General features: G+C 33.2%; 1 protein-coding gene across 2 annotated transcripts; it reads right to left on the bottom strand.

Moving 5' to 3' along the window:
- Nucleotides 1-4,495: 4,495 nt before the first annotated feature.
- On the bottom strand, nt 4,496-13,453 carry LOC130649403 (E3 ubiquitin-protein ligase TRIM56-like). Of its 2 annotated transcripts, XM_057455685.1 has the most exons (6): nt 13,183-13,453; nt 11,730-12,011; nt 10,353-11,272; nt 10,227-10,275; nt 9,936-9,988; nt 4,496-5,661 (listed from the first exon to the last, which is right to left on the bottom strand). In XM_057455685.1, exons 2-6 carry the CDS (start codon nt 11,984-11,986, stop codon nt 5,192-5,194), a joined length of 1,749 nt encoding a protein of 582 aa, XP_057311668.1. In that variant the 5' UTR covers nt 11,987-12,011; nt 13,183-13,453; the 3' UTR covers nt 4,496-5,191. The 2 variants fall into 2 exon arrangements, with proteins under 2 accessions (XP_057311668.1, XP_057311660.1); XM_057455677.1 differs by lacking the exon at nt 13,183-13,453 and having other exon boundaries at nt 11,730-13,156.
- Between the last annotated feature and the right edge of the window lie 11,274 nt (nt 13,454-24,727).

Below are 24,727 nucleotides of genomic sequence, written 5' to 3'. Positions count from 1 at the left end.
GACTTTTCGTATTGATACAAGATAATTGTCATTTAGGGTCGACAACCTCGTCCCAGTTTTTATGTATTTTAGCCGTAAAGTTGATAAACGAGGCATTTAATAGTGACGAGTGTCATGTATTTGCGATTTTTCATGTTGATACAAGATAATTGTCATTTAGGGACGAAAATCTCGTCTCAGGTTCAATATATTTAATTGTAAAATTGATAAACGAGGCATTTTAAAGTGACGAGTGTCATGTATTTGCTATTTTTGGTGTTCGTACAAGATAATTGTCATTTAGAGTCGACAACCTCATCTCAGGTTCTATATATTTTAGTCGTAAAATTAGTAAACGAGGCATTTAAAAGAGACAAATGTGTCATATATTTGCGATTCTTCCTCTTGATACAAGATAATTGTCATTTAAGGTCGACAACCTCGTCTCAGTTTTTATATATTTTAACCGTAAAATTAATAAACGAGGCATTTCAAAGTGACGAGTGCCATGTATTTGCTATTTTTGGTGTTCGTACAAGATAATTGTCATTTAGAGTCGACAACCTCATCTCAGGTTCTATATATTTTAGTCGTAAAATTAGTAAACGAGGCATTTAAAAGAGACAAATGTGTCATATATTTGCGATTCTTCCTCTTGATACAAGATAATTGTCATTTAAGGTCGACAACCTCGTCTCAGTTTTTATATATTTTAACCGTAAAATTAATAAACGAGGCATTTTAAAGTGACCAGTGCCATGTATTTGCTATTTTTCGTATTGATACAGGATAATTGTCACTTAGGGTCGAGAACCTCGTCTCAGGTTCTTTGTATTTTAGCCGTATAATTGATAAACGAGGCATTTAAAAGAGACAAATGTCTCATATATTTGCGATTCTTCCTCTTGATACAAGATAATTGCCATTTAAGGTCGACAACCTCGTCTCAGGTTCTGTATATTTTAGTTGTAAAATTGCGTAAGGAGGCATTTCAAAGAGACATGTATTTGCTATTTTTCGTATTGATACAAGATAATGGCACCTTAGGGATGACAAGCTCGTCCCAGTTTCTATATATTTTAGCCGTAAAATTGATAAACAAGGTATTTCAAAGTGATGAGTGTCATGTATTTGCGATTCTTCCTCTTGATACAAGATAATTGTCATTTAAGGTCGACAACCTCGTCTCAGGTTCTGTATATTTTAGTTGTAAAATTGCGTAAGGAGGCATTTCAAAGAGACATGTATTTGCGATTTTTCGTATTGATACAAGATAATTGTCATTTGTGGTCAACAACGTCTCAGGTTCTATATATTTATTCGTAAAATTGATAAACGAGGCATTTCAAAGTGACATGTATTTGCGACTTTTCGTATTGATACAAGATAATTGTCATTTAGGGTCGACAACCTCGTCCCAGTTTTTATGTATTTTAGCCGTAAAGTTGATAAACGAGGCATTTAATAGTGACGAGTGTCATGTATTTGCGATTTTTCATGTTGATACAAGATAATTGTCATTTAGGGACGAAAATCTCGTCTCAGGTTCAATATATTTTAGTTGTAAAATTGATAAACGAGGCATTTTAAAGTGACGAGTGTCATGTATTTGCTATTTTTGGTGTTCGTACAAGATAATTGTCATTTAGAGTCGACAACCTCATCTCAGGTTCTATATATTTTAGTCGTAAAATTAGTAAACGAGGCATTTAAAAGAGACAAATGTGTCATATATTTGCGATTCTTCCTCTTGATACAAGATAATTGTCATTTAAGGTCGACAACCTCGTCTCAGTTTTTATATATTTTAGATGTAAAGTTGACAAACGAGGCATTTCAAAGAGACGAGTGGTATATATTCGCGATTTTTCGTAATGATACAAGATAATTGTCACTTAGGGTCGACAACCTCGTCTGAGGTTCTTTGTATTTTAGCCGTATAATTGATAAACGAGGCATTTAAAAGAGACAAATGTCTCATATATTCGCGATTCTTCCTCTTGATACAAGATAATTGTCATTTAAGGTCGACAACCTCGTCTCAGGTTCTGTATATTTTAGTTGTAAAATTGCGTAAGGAGGCATTTCAAAGAGACATGTATTTGCGATTTTTCGTATTGATACAAGATAATTGTCATTTGGGGTCAACAACGTCTCAGGTTCTATATATTTATTCGTAAAATTGATAAACGAGGCATTTCAAAGTGACATGTACTTGCGACTTTTCGTATTGATACAAGATAATTGTAATTTAGGGTCGACAACCTCGTCCCAGTTTTTATGTATTTTAGCCGTAAAGTTGATAAACGAGGCATTTCAAAGTGACCAGTGCCATGTATTTGCTATTTTTCGTATTGATACAAGATAATTGTCATTTAGGGACGACAACCTCGTCTCAGGTTCTTTGAATTTTAGCCGTATAATTGATAAACGAGGCATTTAAAAGAGACAAATGTCTCATATATTTGCGATTCTTCCTCTTGATACAAGATAATTGTCATTTAAGGTCGACAACCTCGTCTCAGGTTCTGTATATTTTAGTTGTAAAATTGCTTAAGGCGGCATTTCAAAGAGACATGTATTTGCGATTTTTCGTATTGATACAAGATAATTGTCATTTGGGGTCAACAACGTCTTAGGTTCTATATATTTATTCGTAAAATTGATAAACGAGGCATCTCAAAGAGACGAGTGGTATATATTCGCGATTTTTTGATACAAGATAATTGTACTTTAGGGTCAACAAGTCTCAGTTTCTATATATTTTAGCAGTAAAATTAATAAACGAGGCATTTAAAAGACGCAAATGTCTGATATACTTGCCATTTTTCGTATTGATACAAGATTATTTTCATTTAGGGACGACAATCTCGTCTCAGGTTCCCAATACTATAGTTGTAAAATTGATAAACGAGGCATTTTAAAGTGACAAGTGTCATGTATTTGCTATTTTTTGTATTGATACAAGATAATTGTACCTTAGAGTCAACAACGTCTCAGTTTCTATATAATTTAGTTGTAAAATTGATAAACGAGGCATTTCGAAGTGACGAGTGTCATGTATTTGCGATTTTTCGTATTAATACATAAAATTGTACATTAGGATTAACAACATCTCAGGTTCTATATATTTCAGCCGTATAATTGATAAACGAGGCATTTAAAAGAGACGAGTGGTATATATTGGGGAGTTTTCGTATTGATATAAGATATTTGTCATTTAGGGCGACAACCTCGTCTCAGATTCTTTATATACTTTAGTTGTAAAATTGATGAACGAGGTATTTCAAAGTGACGGCTGTTATATATTTGCGATTTTCCGTATTGATACAGGTAATTGACTTCCGTAGCTGCTATGCGGGCCGGAATATCTTAATGATGGGAGATTATTGTTAAGTTTTTGTCCAAAGCGGCTAATTATACTGTACGCACCGTATATATAATTATTCTGCCTTGATAAATAGAATGTCTGTATATTTTAAATGGCTAGTCTTACAAATCCTGTCTATTATTTCCAGCAAAGGTCATAGCTTAGATAGGGAGTCCTAGTCCAGGGCTATGGTAGCATTCACTTACCAATATTGAATTGCCGCCAAGGGGAATCGAACCCTGTTCTCCCGCACAAAGTGCCAGAGTTATAACCACCAAGCTATGGCGCCATTAAAAACGGCTAAATATTCTGTTACTGGTTAATTATCAGTTCTCCTTGTGCTTAATTTGCTTGAAAATCTTTCTTGAGATCAACCCAAAGTATCACAAAATATTTTTCTAAGATTTCTTAGAAATGACTTGATTTTTAAAAATCTCACGAAATATACCTGTGCATCACATTGCATGGATTTGTATCTTTGTATTAAATTCCCTTTTTAAATCAAAGAGGCAAAGAGAGGTTAAAAAAGAGACAATATTTAAACAACCTGGTTTTAATGCAGTTTATGGTAAAATTGTAATCGTGTGTCTTATTTTTAAAACGTACTTTCTTTTTTAGGTCAGCTGTTATCAAACCATGCACTACCAGCGTTTCAAAAAAATTTTTAACAAGAGGGTAAATTTTAAAGGGCTTAAATACTGAAATGCTAATATGTATGTATTTATTGCTGAACTAATTAACAATGAACTACTTCATCATTCAAATTGAGCTCGTTCAGAAGTTATTATATTCGAATCGTCAAGTTTTTACATAGCAAGATTTTTGTATTCTGGAATTTCCAAAATTTTTCTAATCACTTTTAAAAATATCCATTTAAAGTTTTAACTGTTATTTTACAATACTTCATATAGCTGTGTAAAATTTTTATTTTTTATTAATTGAGTTGTATTTTACCATTGCAGGTTAGTTTAAAAAATAATTGAGAATCGTGATTTGTTTATCCCATAATTCTCCGTTTTCAAGGTCTATTTTAAATTTCTCGGGCTAATGGCGGAAATCTTAAAGCAGCAGGGATTCTTGTTGCACTTTAGGGTCAACAACGTCTTAGGTTCTTATATCTTAGGCGTGGAATTGATAAACGAGGCATTTAGAGACGAGTGTTATATATTTGCGATTTCTCGTATTGATACAAGATAATTTAGATGTCATTTAGGGACGACAACCTCGTCTCAGGTTCTATATATTTTAGCCGTAAAATTAATAGATGAGGAATTTAAAATTGACGGGTGTCTCATATATCGATTGCGATTCTTCGTGTTGATACAAGATAATTGTCATTTAGGGACGACAACCTCGTCCCAGGTTCTATATATTTTATCCGTGGAATTGATAAACGAGGTAATGCAAAGTGACTAGTGTGATATATTTGCGATGTATACATGTGAAGAAAACTTGTTTGGGGGTTTTTACGCTCTTGATTAAAGAAAAAGACTTTGATGATAAGTCCAGAAAGAGCCAGTGGTGTTTCTTAAAACAAATTCTGTTTGAAACGTTTTTCTCGGCTTAATTCTGAAACAAACAGCAAATCGTCCTGTTTGTCAAACTAGTGAGGTGTCTTACTCACTGTTAGTAAAGATGACACATCCCAGCTAAATTTTTTGTATTTGATATATTATACCATTATCTTCTTAGGAAGTCATGTTTTGAAATTTGTGAACGTAAATTTATGAAATAAATAAGAAACCTATTCTACTATAATCTATAGTTCTAATAAAAAAGACGATATATGCTTTTAATAATTTGCTTACGTAAGTTAAAAAATATAATTGTCTGAAAATGTTCTTAATTTCTTTGATGTTCTTGTAATAAACGTTCGATAGTGTTATTACAAGTAACATCATAGGCAGTTTCGTTCCATCTGTTTCGTATATTGACATCGATGTGTTGTATAGACAACAACAACTTCACACAATCAGTATGACCGAAAAAAGATGCAACATGTAATGGTGTGTCATTGTTATTGTTTACGTTGTTAATGTTTGTTACGTCATGATTAATTAAAAGTTTCAAAACATCACGATGACCACAACTTGCACTGTAGTGATATGCATTCCATTTATCTTTATTCACAGCATACATATCGCTACCAGCATCGATCAAATATTTCACTATTGATGGTTTATTGTAACGTGCTGCTATAATCAACAGTGTTGTTTCATAATAACCACTTCTCATTTTAACGATATCTGGATGATCAATAAGAATTGATTGAAATGTCTTGACATCGCCATTTTTAATGATTTTTTCAAGTTCTAAACACAAATTATGTGGTAATAATTAGGAACAAAAATGACAACACATTTCTGACCGGTGAAATAAATTTTTAATAACTGAAATAGGGCCGAAGTCTACAGACGGCACCCTAGAAAACTTAACTACAAAAAGGAAGTTTTAGGAACATTTACATAATTGTCTAAAAATTAAAAATTTAAGAACATTGCGAGTTGCCAGTTACTACGTGTAAAAATTTAAAGTGCGTGTTTGATAATCTGTTACATTATTAGTATAAATTCCCTGGAGACGAAGTTGCAGCGAGTCTACGCGGTTGACTGGGATCACGTGACATATTCGTTCAGTGCTTACATTTTTTTGCATGCTTTAGTTTTCTTTAGTTTCCTCGATTTTGTTTAGGCGCCAATTTACGGTGCGAGTTGCAAATTTTAAACTGTGAGCTTATCATATCTAGCGCGAGTTATAAATTTTAAACTACGAGTTTATCATATCTCGTGCGAGTTACAAATTTTGAAGTACGAATTTATCATATCTCGTGCGAGTTACAAATTTTAAACTACGAGTTTATCATATCTCGTGCGAGTTATAAATTCTAAAGTGCGAGTTTATCATATCTCGTGCGAGTTACAAATTTTAAACTACGAGTTTATCATATCTAGCGCGAGTTACAAATTTTAAAGATAATTAACTCCTATATATACGGAGGTGTGGCACTCAAGGGCTAAAATATGCTGATATCAGCAGCAAAAATCTGAAAATCATAAGGCAGAACCACATTTTTTCAAAGTTACCCAGGGTTCCTCGACGTTTTCCATCACATTGGCTAGCGCTGAAACTTGTGAACGAGACGCAGTTGGAAGCTAAGGAATCGTGGCTTCGAACTGAAGACATGCTGAGAAATGCCATGAGTCGTGCAAGGGAAAGGAGAGGAAGTCTTAGTAATTTTTTTTCATTGGATTTACAAGAATTTGAGGTACCCCAGAATGAGAAGTAAAGAATAGAAACGCCTTTCTGATGTCTGATGATGAGGGATGGTCACATCTGGATAATATTTATTTTGTGATTTTAAGCTACCTAGCCAGCACTTCAGGGGCACATTTGTTATTAAATAATTAAGTAATAAAGTACAAGAGCTAAATATATTAGTTTTATGAGGCTAGCTATACAAAAGATTTTTCAAGGCATTCTGTCATTTTAAATAAAGATAGCTACTTGCTAGCAATTTGGACCTCCCATAACAGTGAACAGTCAAGACTTGAGTATATAGCTAGTTAGGTGTGCAAGGCATTGCATGTTGGTTAAATATGTTGTCACGACAAACAGAAACCTATATTTCATAAATAAATTTCTGCAAATGTTCAGGTTTCTTTTATCGAACAGAAACCTGTTTTTCATAAATAAATATTTGTAGATTTTCAGGTTTCTTTTATGAAATAACAAAATTTTGGAAAGTATAGCCAGAAGTAATATTCGCTTGGAGCCGGAAGACGTAAAGTCTCTGTCCAGGTTAAGACTTAGTAAAGGGTAAACTGTGTCATACGGAGGACACTTAGTGTAATGTGTTACAAATCCAGTGGAGTGCTTATAGCATAAAGGTATAATACATTTTTCATAAACCAACATTCACAGGATTTATGATGAAGCCTATTGTTACTTCTGCAAAGCAAATACAGTTGTTTAGCATTTTTCATTTTGCATAATAAGTTCCTGTAGATATTTAAAAATTAATTGTGAGTGGCACCAAGCTGAGCGATTAGTGCAAGTAAACGTGTTGCAGATCCAGGTGGACAAAAAAATAACTTCTAACAACTTTGTATTTATAGAGCTGGATAAGGTATATGGTCCTGGATAAGGTATATAAACCTGGGACACATTTTATCTGTTTGAATTATTTTAAATCCTGAGAATCACTTTGAATGTTATCTGTACACATGGCTTGTCAAAATAATATGCTTTCAAAAAAGGTTTATCGGCGTCCCCAAAAATGGCTAAATTCAGGAACTCAAGAACTATAATAGTAGCAAAAAAATTTTTTGGGTTCATTTCATCAAACTGGTCTAAAAACATATAATACTAAGTTTCAAGTCATTATTTCAATTTTTACTGAAGTAATAGGACTTTTACTTATTATGGTTTTAGCATAGTTTTTCATACTGCTGACACCAAAATGGCTGCAGGGACTAATCGGTTTGAAATTAATTTATATTATTTTTATAACAACCTTTTTCTATTTATGTGTTTTTATTTTCCTGCAAAAGTTGTTCCATAGCTAATGTATATCACATTATGATAAGGACGAAAAAGTTACTGTGCGACATGGGTTTTAAACCTTATAAATTTCCAGCGAGAAATTTGAAAACTAATAAATGACAAAATCGCAAAAGTTCATCTTAAAAATTTTCAATTTTTGTTAATGTGAAAGTAATCCACTTGAAAAGGTTTCTGAGGTTTTTTATGAAGAAATCTTCCATATTACCCATATGGGGTACCTTGATGAACAATGAGATTTCCCGCAGGTGTTCTGTAGTATGTGTAATATAATTTTAAAAACTGCGATGAATTTTCCTCTTAAGTTTTGATTTTAAACCGAGCTAAAAAGCTCAGCCTTGTCCTTTCATACTTAGTCTAGCTAGCTATAGCGAAAAAAATTAATATTTAAACTTGACCTATTTTACTGAGTATTAAGTAATAAATGCTAGTTTAATCCTTAATGTAGCTATATAGGGTAGCTAAGCTACCTGTAAGAACAACATAAAACAACGTCGAGGCTGTTCTCTTTTGTAAACAAACCCAGTGGTATTTTTGTAATAAGTACCAAAATTTGTGTGCACTTCTTGCGCTTATGAGTGTAATCAAAGTGCCCTGTACGTAAATCCTAAAAATTTATGTCATTGGCTCACTCTTTACGAATGACACCACATAACAAAAAAAACCATGCTTTGCTATTTCCCTTAACCTCTACCGAGATTTGGTTGTGATATATATCAGAATTAATTGTCTTTAAACTGTGAGTTTATCATATCTCGTGCGAGTTACAAATTTTAAACTGCGAGTTTATCATATCTAGTGCGAGTTACAAACTCTAAAGTGCGAGTTTATCTCGTGTTAGGTACAAATTTTAAACTAAATAAGGAAAACAGGAAAATCCACATGCTTTTCCAAGCTACTCTTTTTTAAAAGCGCCTAGGGGACAATTATTAAAGAAAAACGGTTCTGAGTGAAAGTAAATGAGGGTCAAGAGAAATTACATTATGTATTGTTCTTACTTTACGACGGAAATAAGCTTGTCCTTAGTTTTAGAAACAACGATCTCAACCTAAAGTTGTTCTTTTGTTATTCGTATTTGCCAGAAAGAAAAGTCTCATGTTCTTATAAAATTATTTATGTAAGACAAGCGCGGAAGTCGCTGCTTAGGGCATGTATTTAGTCGATATTAGCAAGGAGTAATTGTACGGGAGGGCATGAATGGATTGTTCTGTGAGGAATTATCATTAGTAGGAATTATCTAGGGCGGCAATTTTATTTGGATTCTTAAACAGTTTTTTTTGAAATTTTAAAAGTGGCAAGTGACATTACAACGACACGGTGAGTTAAAATGGAAGTAGGCAAACTGGCTTTGATTGGCTCAGCAAGTATAAATATTTAGGGGGCAGTGTGGGAAGAAGTGGAGAAGAACATCTATTGTGCTACGAGTGATGAAAATTGGAGTGATAGTACTACAGTAAACTACAAATGGTTAGAAATGGGATTGACAGTACTGTTAATCATCAAAAACTACATATAGGGACGAATAAATTAAGTCTAATTTCTGCGTAATGCAAGAGAACTAGCCCCAGTTTTTCTCGCCTAAAATCTCTTAGCCTATCTGTTTTATCTTAAAATAATTTAAGTTTTGGTGAGAAAATTTTTTCCAAAGCCTAGCGTACAGAACTGAACAGTACTATGCACAGTACACAGCAACAAGAAAAACTTTCAAAGTTGATGAGTGTTAAGAATTAATAGCATTGGAATAATACTTGTGCTTACTAAATTGTTTTCTTCGCCATAGTAGGATTATTATATAAAAAAAGAACATTTAAAATTTACAATAAAATACACGAAGCTTTTCGTAAATAAAACTTAACATCTTCAGGTAAGCTTCGTGTATTTTATTGTAAATTTTAAATGTTCTTTTTTATATCACTTGTTATTACATATACAACTTGTTTTAGGTAGTAATAGTCTTTTAGCAATACCACAATTACTGTGTATCGAGAAAAATTAACCTATCTCCACCACATAAAAAGCTTCATACCTTCAAAAGAGTAACGCTTTTTAGCAAGCTGGAAACTTTTTGGCTTTACATCACTAAATAAAAACACCGTTAATTATATTACTGCTATCTTTTAACCTTTATCAATCTGTATAAGCATTTAACAAACAGGCTGTACAAACAATTTTATTGTATGTGACAAATATTGAAGCAGCTGTAATGATATATCAATCATTTAAAACAATTCAATGACAACAAATTCTGATTCTGATCAATATGGTGATGTGTCGAGACGATGACAAGTAACACATAGAGGATTTAAAATATACCTACTTCTGCTGTTGTTTTCCAGAACGAGGATTTACATTTGGTTTCTCGTACTCTATAAAATACAATAATTTCTTTTTAAAATTCACATAATTTATGTTAAAACTTTAATGAATAAAATGAAAAACTCACTTTTCAGACTTTCAACTAAATTCATTAAATCAGTTGTTAATTGGAAATAGTTGGGTTGGGTTTCATCTTCATCAATCAAGTTTCTATAAACAGAACATTCATTGGGATCTACACCAGCAGTGGTGATTTCATCAATTGAAATTTTCATTTCGCCCAACGGATTTGACGAAATATCCGCTTTGTTCATTTGATGAAGATGTGAATTGAATGTTGGGATAGTTCTTGGAAACGAGGATAGCCTGCGAAGTTGTCGTTCAATTTCCAACTTTTCAGTAACTAACTCAAAATGAGATTTTAAATTAAAAGCTTGAACGTAATTTGCAAATTCTTGTACTTTCTTATTGTCGACAAAACCATCATTAGTCAATTTTGCTTTAAATTGTTCCGATTTCTCATCGAATATCCGCAATAGATCTTCTTCTTCTTTATTTAACATTTTGAGATATTCTTCTAGTCGCTTTAACTTTCTTTCTTCTAATTTTTGAACAAATACTTCTCTTTCTTTCTCTAAATTTGTTAGAGCGTCACTGTATATTCTTGTTAAATTTTTCAACACCACTTTTGTTTCATCGAATGAGTTGATAAACGACTGAAACCACTTTTTAGCTTCAAGACCAAAATCATCAATCGTTTTTATTCTGTGATTCTTATGTTGTCTGTGTGTGCAATAAACACATGTTAACAAATTTTCACAATCAATACAGACAAATTTTGCAAGCGAGTCGTGTTGCTTACAAAATGGTTGGAGTTCTTGCAGTTTTTGATTGAAAATGACATTGATATATGATTTGTTGGAACAAGAATGAAGGTTTTGACATTTTTTACAGATCTTTAAACTGCATGTTGTACAGGAATAGTTGATTATCTGGTTACATTCTTTACTTTGCTGACATAAAGATTTAACATTTTCACCAGGTGAACTATGGATAAAGTAGTAACAAATTTTTTTACGAAAACATTCTATATTATTAAATTTTATATCCTCATATTCCATTATAGTGAGTTTCTTAACATATGCTATACAATTTTTATGACGACCATGAGCTGCTGTTGTTCTTACTTTCTTCTTATATTTTAAACAATTGTTACTTACGATAAATTACAAATATTTGGTATAAAATTTCTGCTTTAAAATATAATTTCCCTATATTTGTTATTCTTTTATGAAGAACTTTTAGATTTGTGATTGTATTTTTTTGTTCACATACAAACCAAATTTGTGTATAGGTAACTGAAATGTTTGAAACTAAAAACTTTTTCACAAAATTATGTCTGTGTTATTTCCATGCGCGTTTGTCTAAAATAGACATTCCGACAATTACTGAAAAAAGTACAAAATGAGCGTTTTTCAGTATTATGTACATAGGATTAACTTACACTTTGTCCAAAATGCCAGTTAATGTGAACACCTTAACTAACGAGGATGTTGTTTGTTCCTGAGTTATTGTTGTCTTTTTAGTACACCTCACTGGACAAGGCAGTTCAGCACTTCCATCTTCCATAAACACTAAAATACTATCTAGACAATCTTGGCAATAAGTGTGTCCACAGTTTAATTGTTTAGGATGATGATAGGTGTCTAAACAGATCTTACATTCCAACATGGCAGCAAGCTCAACTTTTGATAAAGCCATTTTATTTCAGAAACTTGCAAAAATTCTAAAAATAAAAATATTTCAAGTATCTCTTTTATTCCAGATGAGTGAGATTATTTATTATTATTAGTGGGCAGATTTCCACTTAAAGATATTTACGTCATACACGTCCCCCCTTACATAAACTCTGTCTTGGAATTATTTTTTAAAATTATTTACTAAAAATATACAAAAATTTCTCTTCTAACTTGTGTTTTCAAAAATATCTTTCACAATACTCAAACAACAAATAACACGCCAGCGTTTGTCCAGTAATAAAACATCTGATTAAACAGTGGCATAATAGATCTCTTTTGTTGCCATAGCTCGCATTGGCTTTTAGAAGTTCTTCATCGTAGGAGCTTTAAGACACTCCGTTATTTGTCTTTTAAAGCTTAAAATTATCATATATATTTAAGAAAAATTACGATAATCTGTTATTCGTTATATTTGTATTCTTGATTTTCGTATCATTGAAAATCTTGTAATTCATACAACATGTAACGTGTGCACCCTTACGACCATTTGATTTCAAATTATATTGAAAATCAGAAATCCAGAATTTTAGTAGAAATACATTTCTTAATACTTTCCTATTTTGAAATTCAAAATTGAGTGCAGGGTTTACCAGATTCCCGGTTGAACTAACGCTGCAACGACTTTCGAGCATTCGTGGACCGAGTCTAACATTAAAAAAATTCAAAATAGCAATTTTCTTTCGTTGTATATTAAAACATTTCTTTTTACTTCATTATCATTTTTAAGATCAAAAAATTGAAAAAATAATATAACTTCGTATAAAGTTCAATTTCTTTTTTATCACGTCTCGCGCGTAGTTAGATCAATTCTTATCTATACATGTAAATTTCCAACCCGAGATATAACTAGATGACCTGAAAAGATATAAGTGATAAAAAGTGAAAATTTGCAAATAAGGTGTTGAAGAAAAGTCGATAGATAATGTGAGTTGGTATTCTGTGACAGGTCACTACGAGCTAATAAAATGTATTCAACTGTTATTTTGTGAAAAAAATGAAATAAAGAATCGAGATTATGAATCTAAAAGTATACCCCTCCAAAATTCAGCATAAACACCAACAATAAATTTAAAACGAACTTGCATCGCATCCAGAATAATAAAAAAGTTTTAATGATTCGATCAAATTAAAAATAAACCGAAATAATATTTTACTTACAGCACAATCAATCGAGTATTTTCCTGCCCGAAATTTTTCCGTGTTATGTATCTTTCTGCAACGCTACACTTATTATCAGACAGCCTTTAATTAAAGCAAATGCAATATATGGCTTTCTGTTTTATAAAACAATGAATTTACTTTTCCAAACCAAGTATGAACGTGAAAGGTTAAATTTAATTAATATTTAACGTCGTAAGATCTGTACTGGAAATATTTTTAAAACTATTTAACAGAAATATACAAAACGTTTTAACTTGTGCTTTTAAAAAAACTTTCACAATACTCAAACAACTTACCAGAAATGACACACGCCAAAAATATTTAATTGAACAGTGAAACAATAGACCTCTTTTGTTGCCATAGCTCGTATTTGCTTTTAGAAGCTCTTCATCGTAGGAGTTAAGGGACACTCCGTTATTTGTTGTTTTTTTAAAATCTTAGTTATCTTATAGTTTTTGAGTAAAATCACGGTAATTTTTTACGGAGTTCCTGACACTTCCAGGCAGACATATTATTTTTGTTACCAGTATATATTACTTTAATTGACTTTTGGTTAATATGCCTTAATCTAATATTTCTTCTATTGGTTCAGAAAGTTTGTTGACACTCTTCGACAATCTATTATAGAACAGATTAAAAGGCGTTATAATTGGTATAATATTGTAAATACTCGATTAACATTCGACTGTAATAAAGTTGGACTTAGGGGGGGGGGCAGGTTTGAGAGTCAACAACGTCCCTGGTTCTATATATTTTAGCCGCAGAATTGATAAACAGGCATTCCAAAGTGACAAGTGTCATTTATTTGCGATTTTTCGTATTGAAACAGGACTAGCCGGGAGACTAAACCCGACGTCGAAACGCCGTGTCTGGAAACGCCGTTGAACACCCACAAACACAGAATATTGGCACAAACGAAAGCTTAACAAATATTCTTCACTTTGTTATGCTATGAAAAACAATGGATGGCTCGTTTGTGCCAGTGTTCTCTTCACATGGACAAGTCAGTTCTAACAGAATTACAGTTTGGGAAGAACTGGATATTAATAACACGTCTGGGCGTAGGTGTGTTATTGCAATGTAAGGTGGAACAATTAAACGGAATCTAAATCTGACAGTATTTTCCAATCGGAAGCATGAAGAAGGCCTGGACACTTTGTATGCCTCTTCTTAGATGGTGATTGACCGGCCGGAATGAAAATAATTTTGTTGCACTTGGAAACCTTAAGAGGTTCATATGATACCAAAAACTCTTTTAATGGCTTAACCAAAACTATTAAAACCGAGTCATGACGGTATGTGTATCTACCCTGCGTAAGGGAGGTCCTACAGGCACCCAATATGTGAGAGACATTTGAGGATGGTTTCTTGCACAGAATGCACCTTTGTCTTTCTCAATTCCCCATCTCACAAGATTGGTTGGAGAGAGAAGGGTGTCCTGGGTTGCCCCTGTACAAAAGGAAGTTAGACATTGTGGCAGTGAAAGAATTGTTCTCCAAGATAAATCATTTTTCACATAAGAGCACCATTTCGTCCAATTGCCTTGCAAATGCAACTGTACAGCTCTGGCATGGTAAATATCTTCTTCATTTTCTTCAATGATATTGGAAACAAGCTTTCGGTAAGCATAAGTGCCTTTTGGTGGTATATTTTTGTGGTCTAAGAGCCCTAAGCCAGCTCGACCAGTCTGATGCAAACTTATCCACCGAAAGAACTGCCTCACTAACTTTCCAATTTCCAGCTTTCAAAACTGGTAGGCACTTAGACACACAAGGGTCGACAGAATCTCTTAGTAACAGATGTCCACTGATTTTGGCAGATTTGAGAACAGATGCAAGACTTTTCAGGGGAAGAGGACAAGGTGATGTCGAGGAATATAAGGAAATGTTGGAAATTGAATGATGTAGTTTTAACCATTTCCTAATGAAAACAGAAAATCTTTGCTCTAGTTTTGTGATAGTAGATAGAGAAACTTCATAAATTAATAATGGCCAGCGGATTCTGGGAATTAACAGATGGTGTAAAAACCAAACCTTATGGACCCCTTTATGAAAGGACCTGTCTATAGCCATATGTTTGTCTTCGGCATCATTTAGAAATTTTTGTATTGCAGCAGAATCAGACAAGGATGAGTTTATTGTTCTGCCTAAAAACCTAATTGGATTAGAATGAATGGATGGAATTTGTTCGCTGCCAACTGTAAACGGTGAACTTTGGACGACTTTTCCCTTATCAACAACAATGCTGCGTGATTTAGAAGGCCTAAACGACATGCCTACCCAATCAAGAGCTGTTGTACACTTGTTTAATAAATTTTGAGTACTTGGAATTGACGTGGACATTAAGAACGTATCATCCATAAAAGCTTTTATTGGGGGTTGGTCTGGGATTTTGTTTTTATTACATTCAATATCAATAAGGCAGGGGGTAATACACACATACTCAATAACAACGTTTATAGCTGCAAGAAATAGTATAATGGAAAGTGCACAGCCGATAAAAATTCCCCTAGAGTGTTGATGCCAACTGGAAGGAGCAGAAGCCGAAAAAGACTTACTCCACAGGCTGTCGTAGTATAGCTGTATGAGCCTTATCCATGATTCTGGTACACCATAGCGTCTCAGAGCCATAAAAATCAGCTTGTGCGGAACTGAAAGGTACGCATTAGCAATATCAAGCCATATGGTTGAAAGTGAATAATGTTGTGCCTTCGCATTCTTAAGTGTGGACCAAACAAAAGACATGTGTTCCCAGCAACCCGGAACTTTTTCGATACAACCTTTTTGAATGGAAGTATTAATGAAGTTGTTTTTCTTTATAATATGCGATTCTAACCGCTTGGAAATCAAACTAAAAAGAGCTTTCCTTCAACATTCAGAAGAGCTATGGGGCGAAAATCCTTTATGTTGGATAGACAAGGTGTGTTGTTTTTAGGTACATAAACTTCAGATGCAATTCTCCATTGCACAGGAATAACAGACTTCTTTAGACAAGCTAGAAAAATGTTAAACAGAAACGATGCAATATGAGGACAATTCTTATATACTGTGTAAGGAATTTGGTTCAGCCCAGGAGAAGAAGCATTTCTACGGGAATGTAGGACAGCTTGGAAATCCTTGAACTTTAGCTTGGAAGAATCGAAAGCTGAGACTAGATTTGGTGGTGAAGGCAATCCAGGGAGATCTGAAAGAGGTATATGGCGTGAAGGATCGTTCAAGGTTCAATGTTTGTGTGAATCCATTTCGTCCTGGGCAACTTCAAGTTTTATTAAACATTTGGGATCTAAAATATTTTTTCCAGCCTGATAAGGATTCTTAGAGAAAGCCCGGCGTGCATTCGAGATTTTCCAACGTCTTTTCCTATTCCGCTCACCTCTCCGAAGTAACCTTAACTTGGCCATTATATCATCTAAAAGGTTTTGCATGTTGCTTTTCTCAACTGGGTCAGATGTGTTCTTAAGAGTTCGGAGTAGATTGTTCTTTTCGTTCACCAAACTGATGCTGCGTAAAGCTCTCCTGTTCAAACCTGATAGGTTGTGCTGGGGAAGTGACCTTACACCAAACAGGTGAGACGCATGGTGGTAAATTGTTGATTCCAACAGCTCCACTTTTTATGACAATGGGCAAGAGCCTAGAAGATTGTGGAAAACTGCATCATCAAGGGAATTCCACAATTTTGTGTCAATTGACTTCGGCCAAGCAATAGGTTGTTTCCATTTCTTAGTGCTAAGATGGTCAGGCTCTGTTGATTGCTGAGAAAGAACACTGTGGGAGTTATCCGGGTCAGCTTTCAGCGGCCGAGACTTTTCAGTGGAATCAACAGCTAGCATATGATAAACAAGGCATTTAAATGAAACCCGAGTTATATATTCGCTATTTTTCGTATTGATACAAGATAATTACCATTTAGGGTCGACAACCTCGTCTCAGGTTCTATATATTTTAGCCGTAAAATTATTAAACGAGGCATTTCAAAGTGACAAGTGTTATATATTTACGATTTTTCATATTGAAACAAGATAATTGTCATTTAGGGACGAGAACCTCGTTTCAGGTTTTATATATTTTAGACGTAAAATTGATAAACGAGGCATTTAAAAGAGACGAGTGTCATGTATTTGCTATTTTTGGTGTTCGTACAAGATAATTGTCATTTAGAGTCGACAACCTCATCTCAGGTTGTATATATTTTAGCCGTGGAATTGGTAAACGAGCCACTTAAAAGAGCAGAGTGTCTCATATATACGCGATTTTTTGAATTGATACAGGATAATTGCCATTTAGGGTCGACAACCTCGTCTCAAGTTTTATATATTTTATCTGTAGAATTGATAAACGAGGCATTTAAAAGAGACAAGTGTCATGTATTTGCAATTTTTCGTATTGATACAAGATAATTGTAATTTTGGGTGCACAACCTTGTCTCAGGTTCTTATATTCTAGCCGTAAAATTGATAAACGAGGCATTTAAAGAACGGAGTGTCTCATATATTCGCGATTTTTTGTATTGATGCAGGATAATTGTCTTTTACGGTCGACAACCTCGTCTAAGGTTTTATATATTTTACCGGTAAATTGATAAGCCAGGCATTTAAAATTGGCGAGTGTCTCATATATTTGCGATTTTTCGTAATGATACAGGATAATTGTCATTTAGGGACGACAACCTCGTCTCCGGTTCTATATATTATGGCTGTAATATTAATAAACGCGATATTTCAAAGTGACGAGTGGCATGTATTTGCGATTTTTCTTATTGATACAGGATAATTGTCATTTTGAGTCCACAACTTTATAAAGCTTCATCATCTATATCATTCGATCAATATCTCAAATTCCCATCCATTCACCACATATTGTTTAATTTACTCTGTACGCTAATTGATCTATAACCACAATTTTTTGTTTGAAACCTGTTAAGGGGGTCTGGTTACTTGCTACTGACCTGAAGACCGATAGCAAGTTAAGTGAGAAAGACGTCTTGCCATATCAAAAATCAACCTTCTTCATGTTCACATGAAGAAGCTACACTTTCAGTTTCTAATGAAAATGACAAATTAGTCGGATATCGCTCATTGGAGCTATTTAGAACATTTCGCCGCGCTCCTTATCTCTACTTTTTAAACGCTCTTTAGCGCTCCCTATCGCTACTTTTGCCTCAAGTAAGAACTAAATTTTATTATCATCTCATTTAATCTCTTATAATAATACGGAGTGTATGTGACGGTCATAGTGGATATCGTCACTTTCCTTTAAAGTCGCCGAAATTTCCTTTATAGTTGCTGAAAAAAGTATGTCTCAAATGTTAATTTTTATTTCGCCTAACGGCGCGACGTCAATAACGCTACTTTAACGTCAATATCCTATATTAAAATAATGAAGCCGTTACAGTGCACTTAAAACTTTGAGGCCAAATAACTTGGAAATGAGGTGGTGACGTCAATGATTTTTCACCGGGAGGGTAGCTAGGGACCACCAGGACCAATTTAGGTACCTTTTTCAAAACTGGGTCCCCAATTCCGTTTCGGAGTGGACGAGTTGATGACGTTAACAAAAACCTTTATATCTCTCCAACCGTTTGTCACAAGTAAATGATCCTATACATTTTCTTGATCAGCGTTTCAAGATCTATACAATGAAGGCAACAGGAATACAAATCTCTATAAAAGATTTTTGTCTTCACGGGTCATTCCTGACGTCAGCAAAATTTTTAAACCCTCCTATCTCAATAACCGCTCATCAAAAGCACATGATCATATACATTTTCCTGATCAGCTTTGTGGATGAGTTGCTGACGTCATCAAAATTTTTATCCTGCCTTAGTGGATTTTTCCACGGGCCTTATCGACTAGTAAATAGCTAAAATGATTTCGACTATTGCCAGTCGATGATAGCTTTTGCTGTAAACAGGTAGCCCAGATTAAACTCACTTGTTATGGCATTAAAATATTATCAAATGAAAGTGATTAACCTGGGTTAATATTTTTTTAACAATATACAAAAGCTGTGATGATGGTTTTCCTTGTGTTATCAAGGGACTGAACAATATGTGAAATTGACATTGTCACGTTTAAGCTGATGAAAAGTACTACAAGAATGTACAATTTGTACGCCAGATCAGATTGAACGAAGCGAGAAGATAATGTTGTAATCTTATGTTAAATTTTTAAAAGGTTGTAAAAAAGAAAGGAAAGCCCGACCCATGTAACCGTAACTATATTGCATTATCGGAAAGATGTGTTTGAGTTGTGTAACTTTGTCACATATCTTACATTAACGATTTCAATTCGGATGCGCTATGACATCACTTTTTCTGTGTTTTGTATTAAACTGCATATATGGTAAAATAAGTCGAGAAAAAATTAGCAACAAGGAAATTTACTTACATTATTTTGTGCACGTGTTTTGCAGCACGGTTATTGCCTGCAATAAACAGGCTTGGCTTCTCACTATAATAAATAGAAATAGTAAGCTTTTTAATCTCCTCGCAGTTGTGCTAAGTTTTACGGGTACTTCATACAAATAGCAAAGCATTATTTTAACATTTCGAAATCGTTTAAGCAAGCGTAAATTATAAGTTTTTTTGTTTTTGCTCTGTGTGCAGTTCAGTATTTAAACGACAATATTGTTCAATGTATTTTAGAGAATGGGAAATTTTTGACCATTTTTCAGCTTGCAAAACAGCATCGTCCAACATAAATTATTGCTTGTGGAAATTTTAAATTAATCATTTGTTCGTATAAGATTTTACCAGGATTGTAGCTACCATGACGTACGTAAAGAAAAGACAAGAACTGTACTGTTTGAATATAATATTTTGTTATTTTTTCGTCACAAACTTATTTTTTATTTTGCTTGAATTAAAGAATACCTTTTGCAGAAAATCGATATTACCCAAGGACTCAACTTGACAACTTTGATATTTCTATATCAGTTTTTTAATACGTTTTAAGACGCAATTTTTCTCCTATTTTCAATCAAATTAAAAAAAAGATAATCAGTACTTACTTGGCGCTGCTGGATTTGGAGGCCAGCGCATCGTTGTGCTCCGAGGCCTCCAAACCTCCCACCTCATTCACCTCAGCGTACAACTAAAAAAATAATAAAATTTTTTTTTGCATTATACAATGCGTCATACATTTTTATCTAAATTTTCTTGGATTTGGATAAAATCCAGGTTTTAACCACTTGAAGCAAGGCAAGTTTTACCAAATAGAGTTTTCAAACCTGCTTACATTCTTATACACTAGTTTTCACGAACAGTGATTTACTTCATGAAATTTTATGAACCATTGGACGCCAAAATTCCCGGTTCTATTTTTTGACTAAGTGTGATTACGCCATTACAAAAAAACACAGCTTATTTTGTTAAGCCTTCATAGAAAAAACAATCAGATAACTTCTGTTTATTTGCGAAATAAATTCCTGCGAAAGTTCAAAAGCTCGTGACACGGGAGTTAACGCTTCAAATACACAGATAAACCGGTTGCACATCTATAACACCCTGGTCAAAATATTTTATTGAAGCTTTAGTTAATAAAAACATATGAAAAACGACCCGTTATTTCCCCGTCTATTTGTATCAATCAGTCAGCAATTTTATTTTGCAGAAAAGTTTCAAAAAACTTATTATTGTCTGGTAAATACACATCTATACCTACCTATATATTGTTGCATAATTAATTACATGTTTGGTTAGTCGAGACTGTTGTCTCATTAAATCAATAAACTTTGGCCTTTTCACAAAATTTATATTATATTAATGAATGAATAAAAGCGATAAGTAAGATATAACAAGAAACCGCGATCGCTGCGAAATCACGCATAACGAAAAAATATTTCAGTGCATACGTCCTTGGCAAGCAAAAATATGTCAGTATAATACCAAATCAGATATTAATAACAAATGATAAGTCCAATTTTCAGTTCCATCACTTGAATGTTCTTAAATTGTCTCATTGAGGAAGGCGTAATACAATTCAAATTAAATTGTTGATAAAACTAATTAGAACGAGATGCTTTTTGCAATATTCTTAAATTGGTTTGTTTATGAATGATATATGCACAGAAAATATTATCTTCACCTGTAAAGACATAAGAAAACAAATACAAAGCCGTAACAAACAAAAGAATCCTACAACCTAAAACAATCCTAAAATGGTCACCACCATATACCATAGATCGCGGGCATCGGGTATCGCTAAAACTACACGTAGACAATTTCAAAGGAACAAATCACAGGACGTACTTTTAATTCGAACCAAAAAAGGTGCTACAACTCTGGCTACCATTTTGCATTACAGACGAAAAGGTTACGGATCTTTTTAATTCCGACATATTTACGTGTAAAAGATTAATAAAATAATCAGGATTTCCAATGAATTTCGCCAAAGTTAATTGGTTAAAAAGCTCTCAGGGGTTCACCCTCGCCTTCGAAATAATTTGCCTGCACAATTTCCATAGAGCATCATTTTGCACTGCTTCAATTAAATTTGAATGAATTCAGCTTTGTGAGGGAGATTTGATCGATAGCCAAGCAGATACTTCAGAATAAAATAATTGCATTACATCATTTGCGGCCTTTAAAAACAAAATAACATATAAACTTAATGAAAATCACAGAAGCGATAAAATTGAAAAATGGAAATTTCACGTATTAAGCATTATGTTTTTTAAACTTTTTATCGCTTTAATAACAGTTTTCTATCTGTCGATCAAAACCGAATTATAGCAAACCAGATATGAAACCTTGCAAATACAAGTAACACATGCAATATATATTTTATAAACTTTTTTTTTTGATTTCCCGCGGCTCGGATTGTAAACATAGAATTTTTAAGATAGCAAAAGTGTTCGTGAATCCGAATGTCATAATCTGTAAAGTAAAATTTTATAGCATAGTAATTTTTTGAAACCTTTACGCTTAAGTAACTGTCAGTAAAAATAAATAATTTTAGCCTGGTTTTGATCGCGGTGGAAAATCTACAATAACAACATTCGAAAAAAAGTGTCTAGTTCTGAATGCTACATGGGTAGATATAAATACGATTAAGTGCATTCACTAATTTTTTTTATTTAAAATTTTTCCAAAGTTTCTGGTCTTGAATTTTTTTTCGTATTACCGATACAAGATTTAGTCTTATTTTTATCTCTTTCAAATTTAACTGACGGTGTCAATTTTATAAACATTGTTTTTGCAGAAAATTATATTTGTAGTTAGGTTAACAACAACCATCAGTTTACTGTCCAAAAAAATTTGCTATTTTTTCGTAAGGACAGATAAAAGGTTGGATAGACAAAAGAAAGATTATTTAAACTTCTATTAGAGCAGAGTAATTCTAGCAAGCTTCGGCTTTCTACAGATACATAAAGTTCTAACTTGCGCTTAAAAAGATTCACACAGACTTAAAGAAACCTGTCAAAACCAAACACTTTTAGGACGTATTAAGTAGATCTTTCTTCAGCTGTTAGACCTTCCTTGAAGACTAAATTCAGCGTATTTGTACAAAGGACCTCTTTAGCCCGCCATATTTGTCACAGGAATGACAAAAAAAATATTAAGTCGACAATTAACACGGGAGAAAACACACTTTTCAAGAATACAAAGAAACGAATTTGCTGTTAAACCCAGAATTTACAATTCTTTTCTTGTTATGTAAAACATAATAGCCGCGAAAAAGAATGGGAATTGCATCTCTGTTTTCACAAACCAAAAAGTTAACCAGGAATTTCATTTTGAAATAAGTTGTGATCGCATATATCATTTGATTTTATATTCTAATACAGGCTTCACCCTGTTGTTAAAAAAGTAACTGAGGAAAAAAATATCAGGATTTACGTTAATTGATGTTGAATTTGAAAAGCTAGATATGGCGAGTTGCGATGTTATTTAAAATCTTAAAACTGTTTTGTTTAACATTGTAATTCTCTAAAAAAGGTGATTGATTTTTCATCCTAACGTAAATATATAAAAATGTAAAGTTATGCGTCGAAAGTTAAAAAGGTGTAATGAGAAATACACACACTGTATTGCAAAACGTATAAAAATGGCTAGAACTTCATTTTGCACTTATTAAAGAATGGGCCACATTATGTTGGGACATAGAGATATTAAAAGAAAAGGAGACACAACGTGATAATTCTCTATTAAATTCCTATTGTTAAGACAAACAATTCGGAGAAAGCGCGTCACTAAATTCCAGCTTATTTTGTGAGTTTCTCGCAAAACGACTAATTACGGATTCTTTCAGTAGAGAATCCCGACAATTTTACTTGTAAAAGATTAAGAAAATAATCAGGTTTTCCAATAAATTTCGCCCAAGTTAATTGGTTAAAAAGCTCTCAGGGGTTTATCCTCGCCTTCGAAAAAATTTACCTGCGCAATTTTCAATAGAATCAGTTTCATTTGTTGTTGTCATATGTATAGAAAAAGGAAACGTGTTTTTTTCGAGAAATACTGAACGGAATATGAATCCTTCATATTTGAACAAAGGTAAGAGTTTATTTTTCACTTTAGTAATAACCTTTAAGTGAAGGACGATGGCTAGCTAAAGTTTAAGGCCAAAATTCAACTGTTGTAAAAAACGAGTTGTGGCTAGTTATCTTATTTCTATTTAGGTTTAAGGAGCTGCTTCAAACTTGTCATGGAGGGTATAGCTATAGCTATCTATGCCCTCGAGGAGGCTAACCACATGGAATTTAAATCGCTACTGCTAGCCAATGAAGAATTTCTCTCTGGGAACAATCAGTTCTGACTTGTTAATATTTGGACCACATTTAAGTGATGTAAGATCTGAACTCATCTGCTCTCATTTCAGACAATGAAAGTATGCACTGAAAAATTAATTACCGAAAATTTCACACACTTAACACACGTTTTACAAACTCAGTATAGAGGTAGAAAACCTTGATCAGCTATAGAGCGTGAGAAAACCAGATCAGCATTACCAGGACCGTTGTATGGAAGTGTCGAATCACGATGTATTTAACCACAAGCTTCTGATTTTTTAAAAAAGTCCAGAAGTCATACCAAATGAAAATATTGATTAACGGTGAAGTTACTTATCGGTATACACTAGACATATTGAATTTTATTATGTTTTGGACAAAAGTATTGTCTTAAAAGATACATTTTTAATCAGTGCTAGTTAAATCGAGCTATACAAACATTTTTAAGATAGCTATACACAAAATACTAACACATAACAGTTTTAAATTGACATGGCATTGGATTGATAATATTTTATTGAAACAGAAACGGTGCGACACCTGGAAAGTTAGAAAGTTTAAAATTTGCTTTACCTTGAGTTGTTTTTTATATGTTTAGCTTGAAATTGTTCTTATATTTCTATATTTTGAGCATTATAAAGTTATTTTGTTGTACGTATATTGCAAGTATTTGCAATGCAACATCACGTTTATAAGTATATACACGTTTCGAATAATGTAACAATTGATTCAGTGAAAATTTTTCCATGAAAGTTGTTCTTCATGTTTTTGAGTGTGCGTGTGTTTTTCAGGAGTCTTATTAGTAAAACTTCAGC

The sequence above is a fragment of the Hydractinia symbiolongicarpus genome, chromosome 1, assembly GCF_029227915.1.
Source record: "Hydractinia symbiolongicarpus strain clone_291-10 chromosome 1, HSymV2.1, whole genome shotgun sequence".
In the NCBI taxonomy this organism is placed as follows: Eukaryota; Metazoa; Cnidaria; class Hydrozoa; order Anthoathecata; family Hydractiniidae; genus Hydractinia; species Hydractinia symbiolongicarpus.
Note: the sequence above shows the minus strand (reverse complement) of the source record. Positions and strands in the feature narration are given on the sequence as shown.

What these genes read in the sequence shown, in the direction of transcription:
- LOC130649403 (XM_057455685.1), bottom strand. Translation starts at nt 11,986, where the DNA reads ATGGCTTTATCAAAAGTTGAGCTTGCTGCCATGTTGGAATGTAAGATC. An exon ending in ACTGGCATTTTGGACAAAGT is followed by an intron (nt 11,273 to 11,729) that starts GTAAGTTAATCC and finishes CTTTATCCATAG; the next exon opens with TTCACCTGGTGAAAATGTTA. An exon ending in TCTGGAAAACAACAGCAGAA is followed by an intron (nt 9,989 to 10,226) that starts GTAGGTATATTT and finishes GTTTTTATTTAG; the next exon opens with TGATGTAAAGCCAAAAAGTT.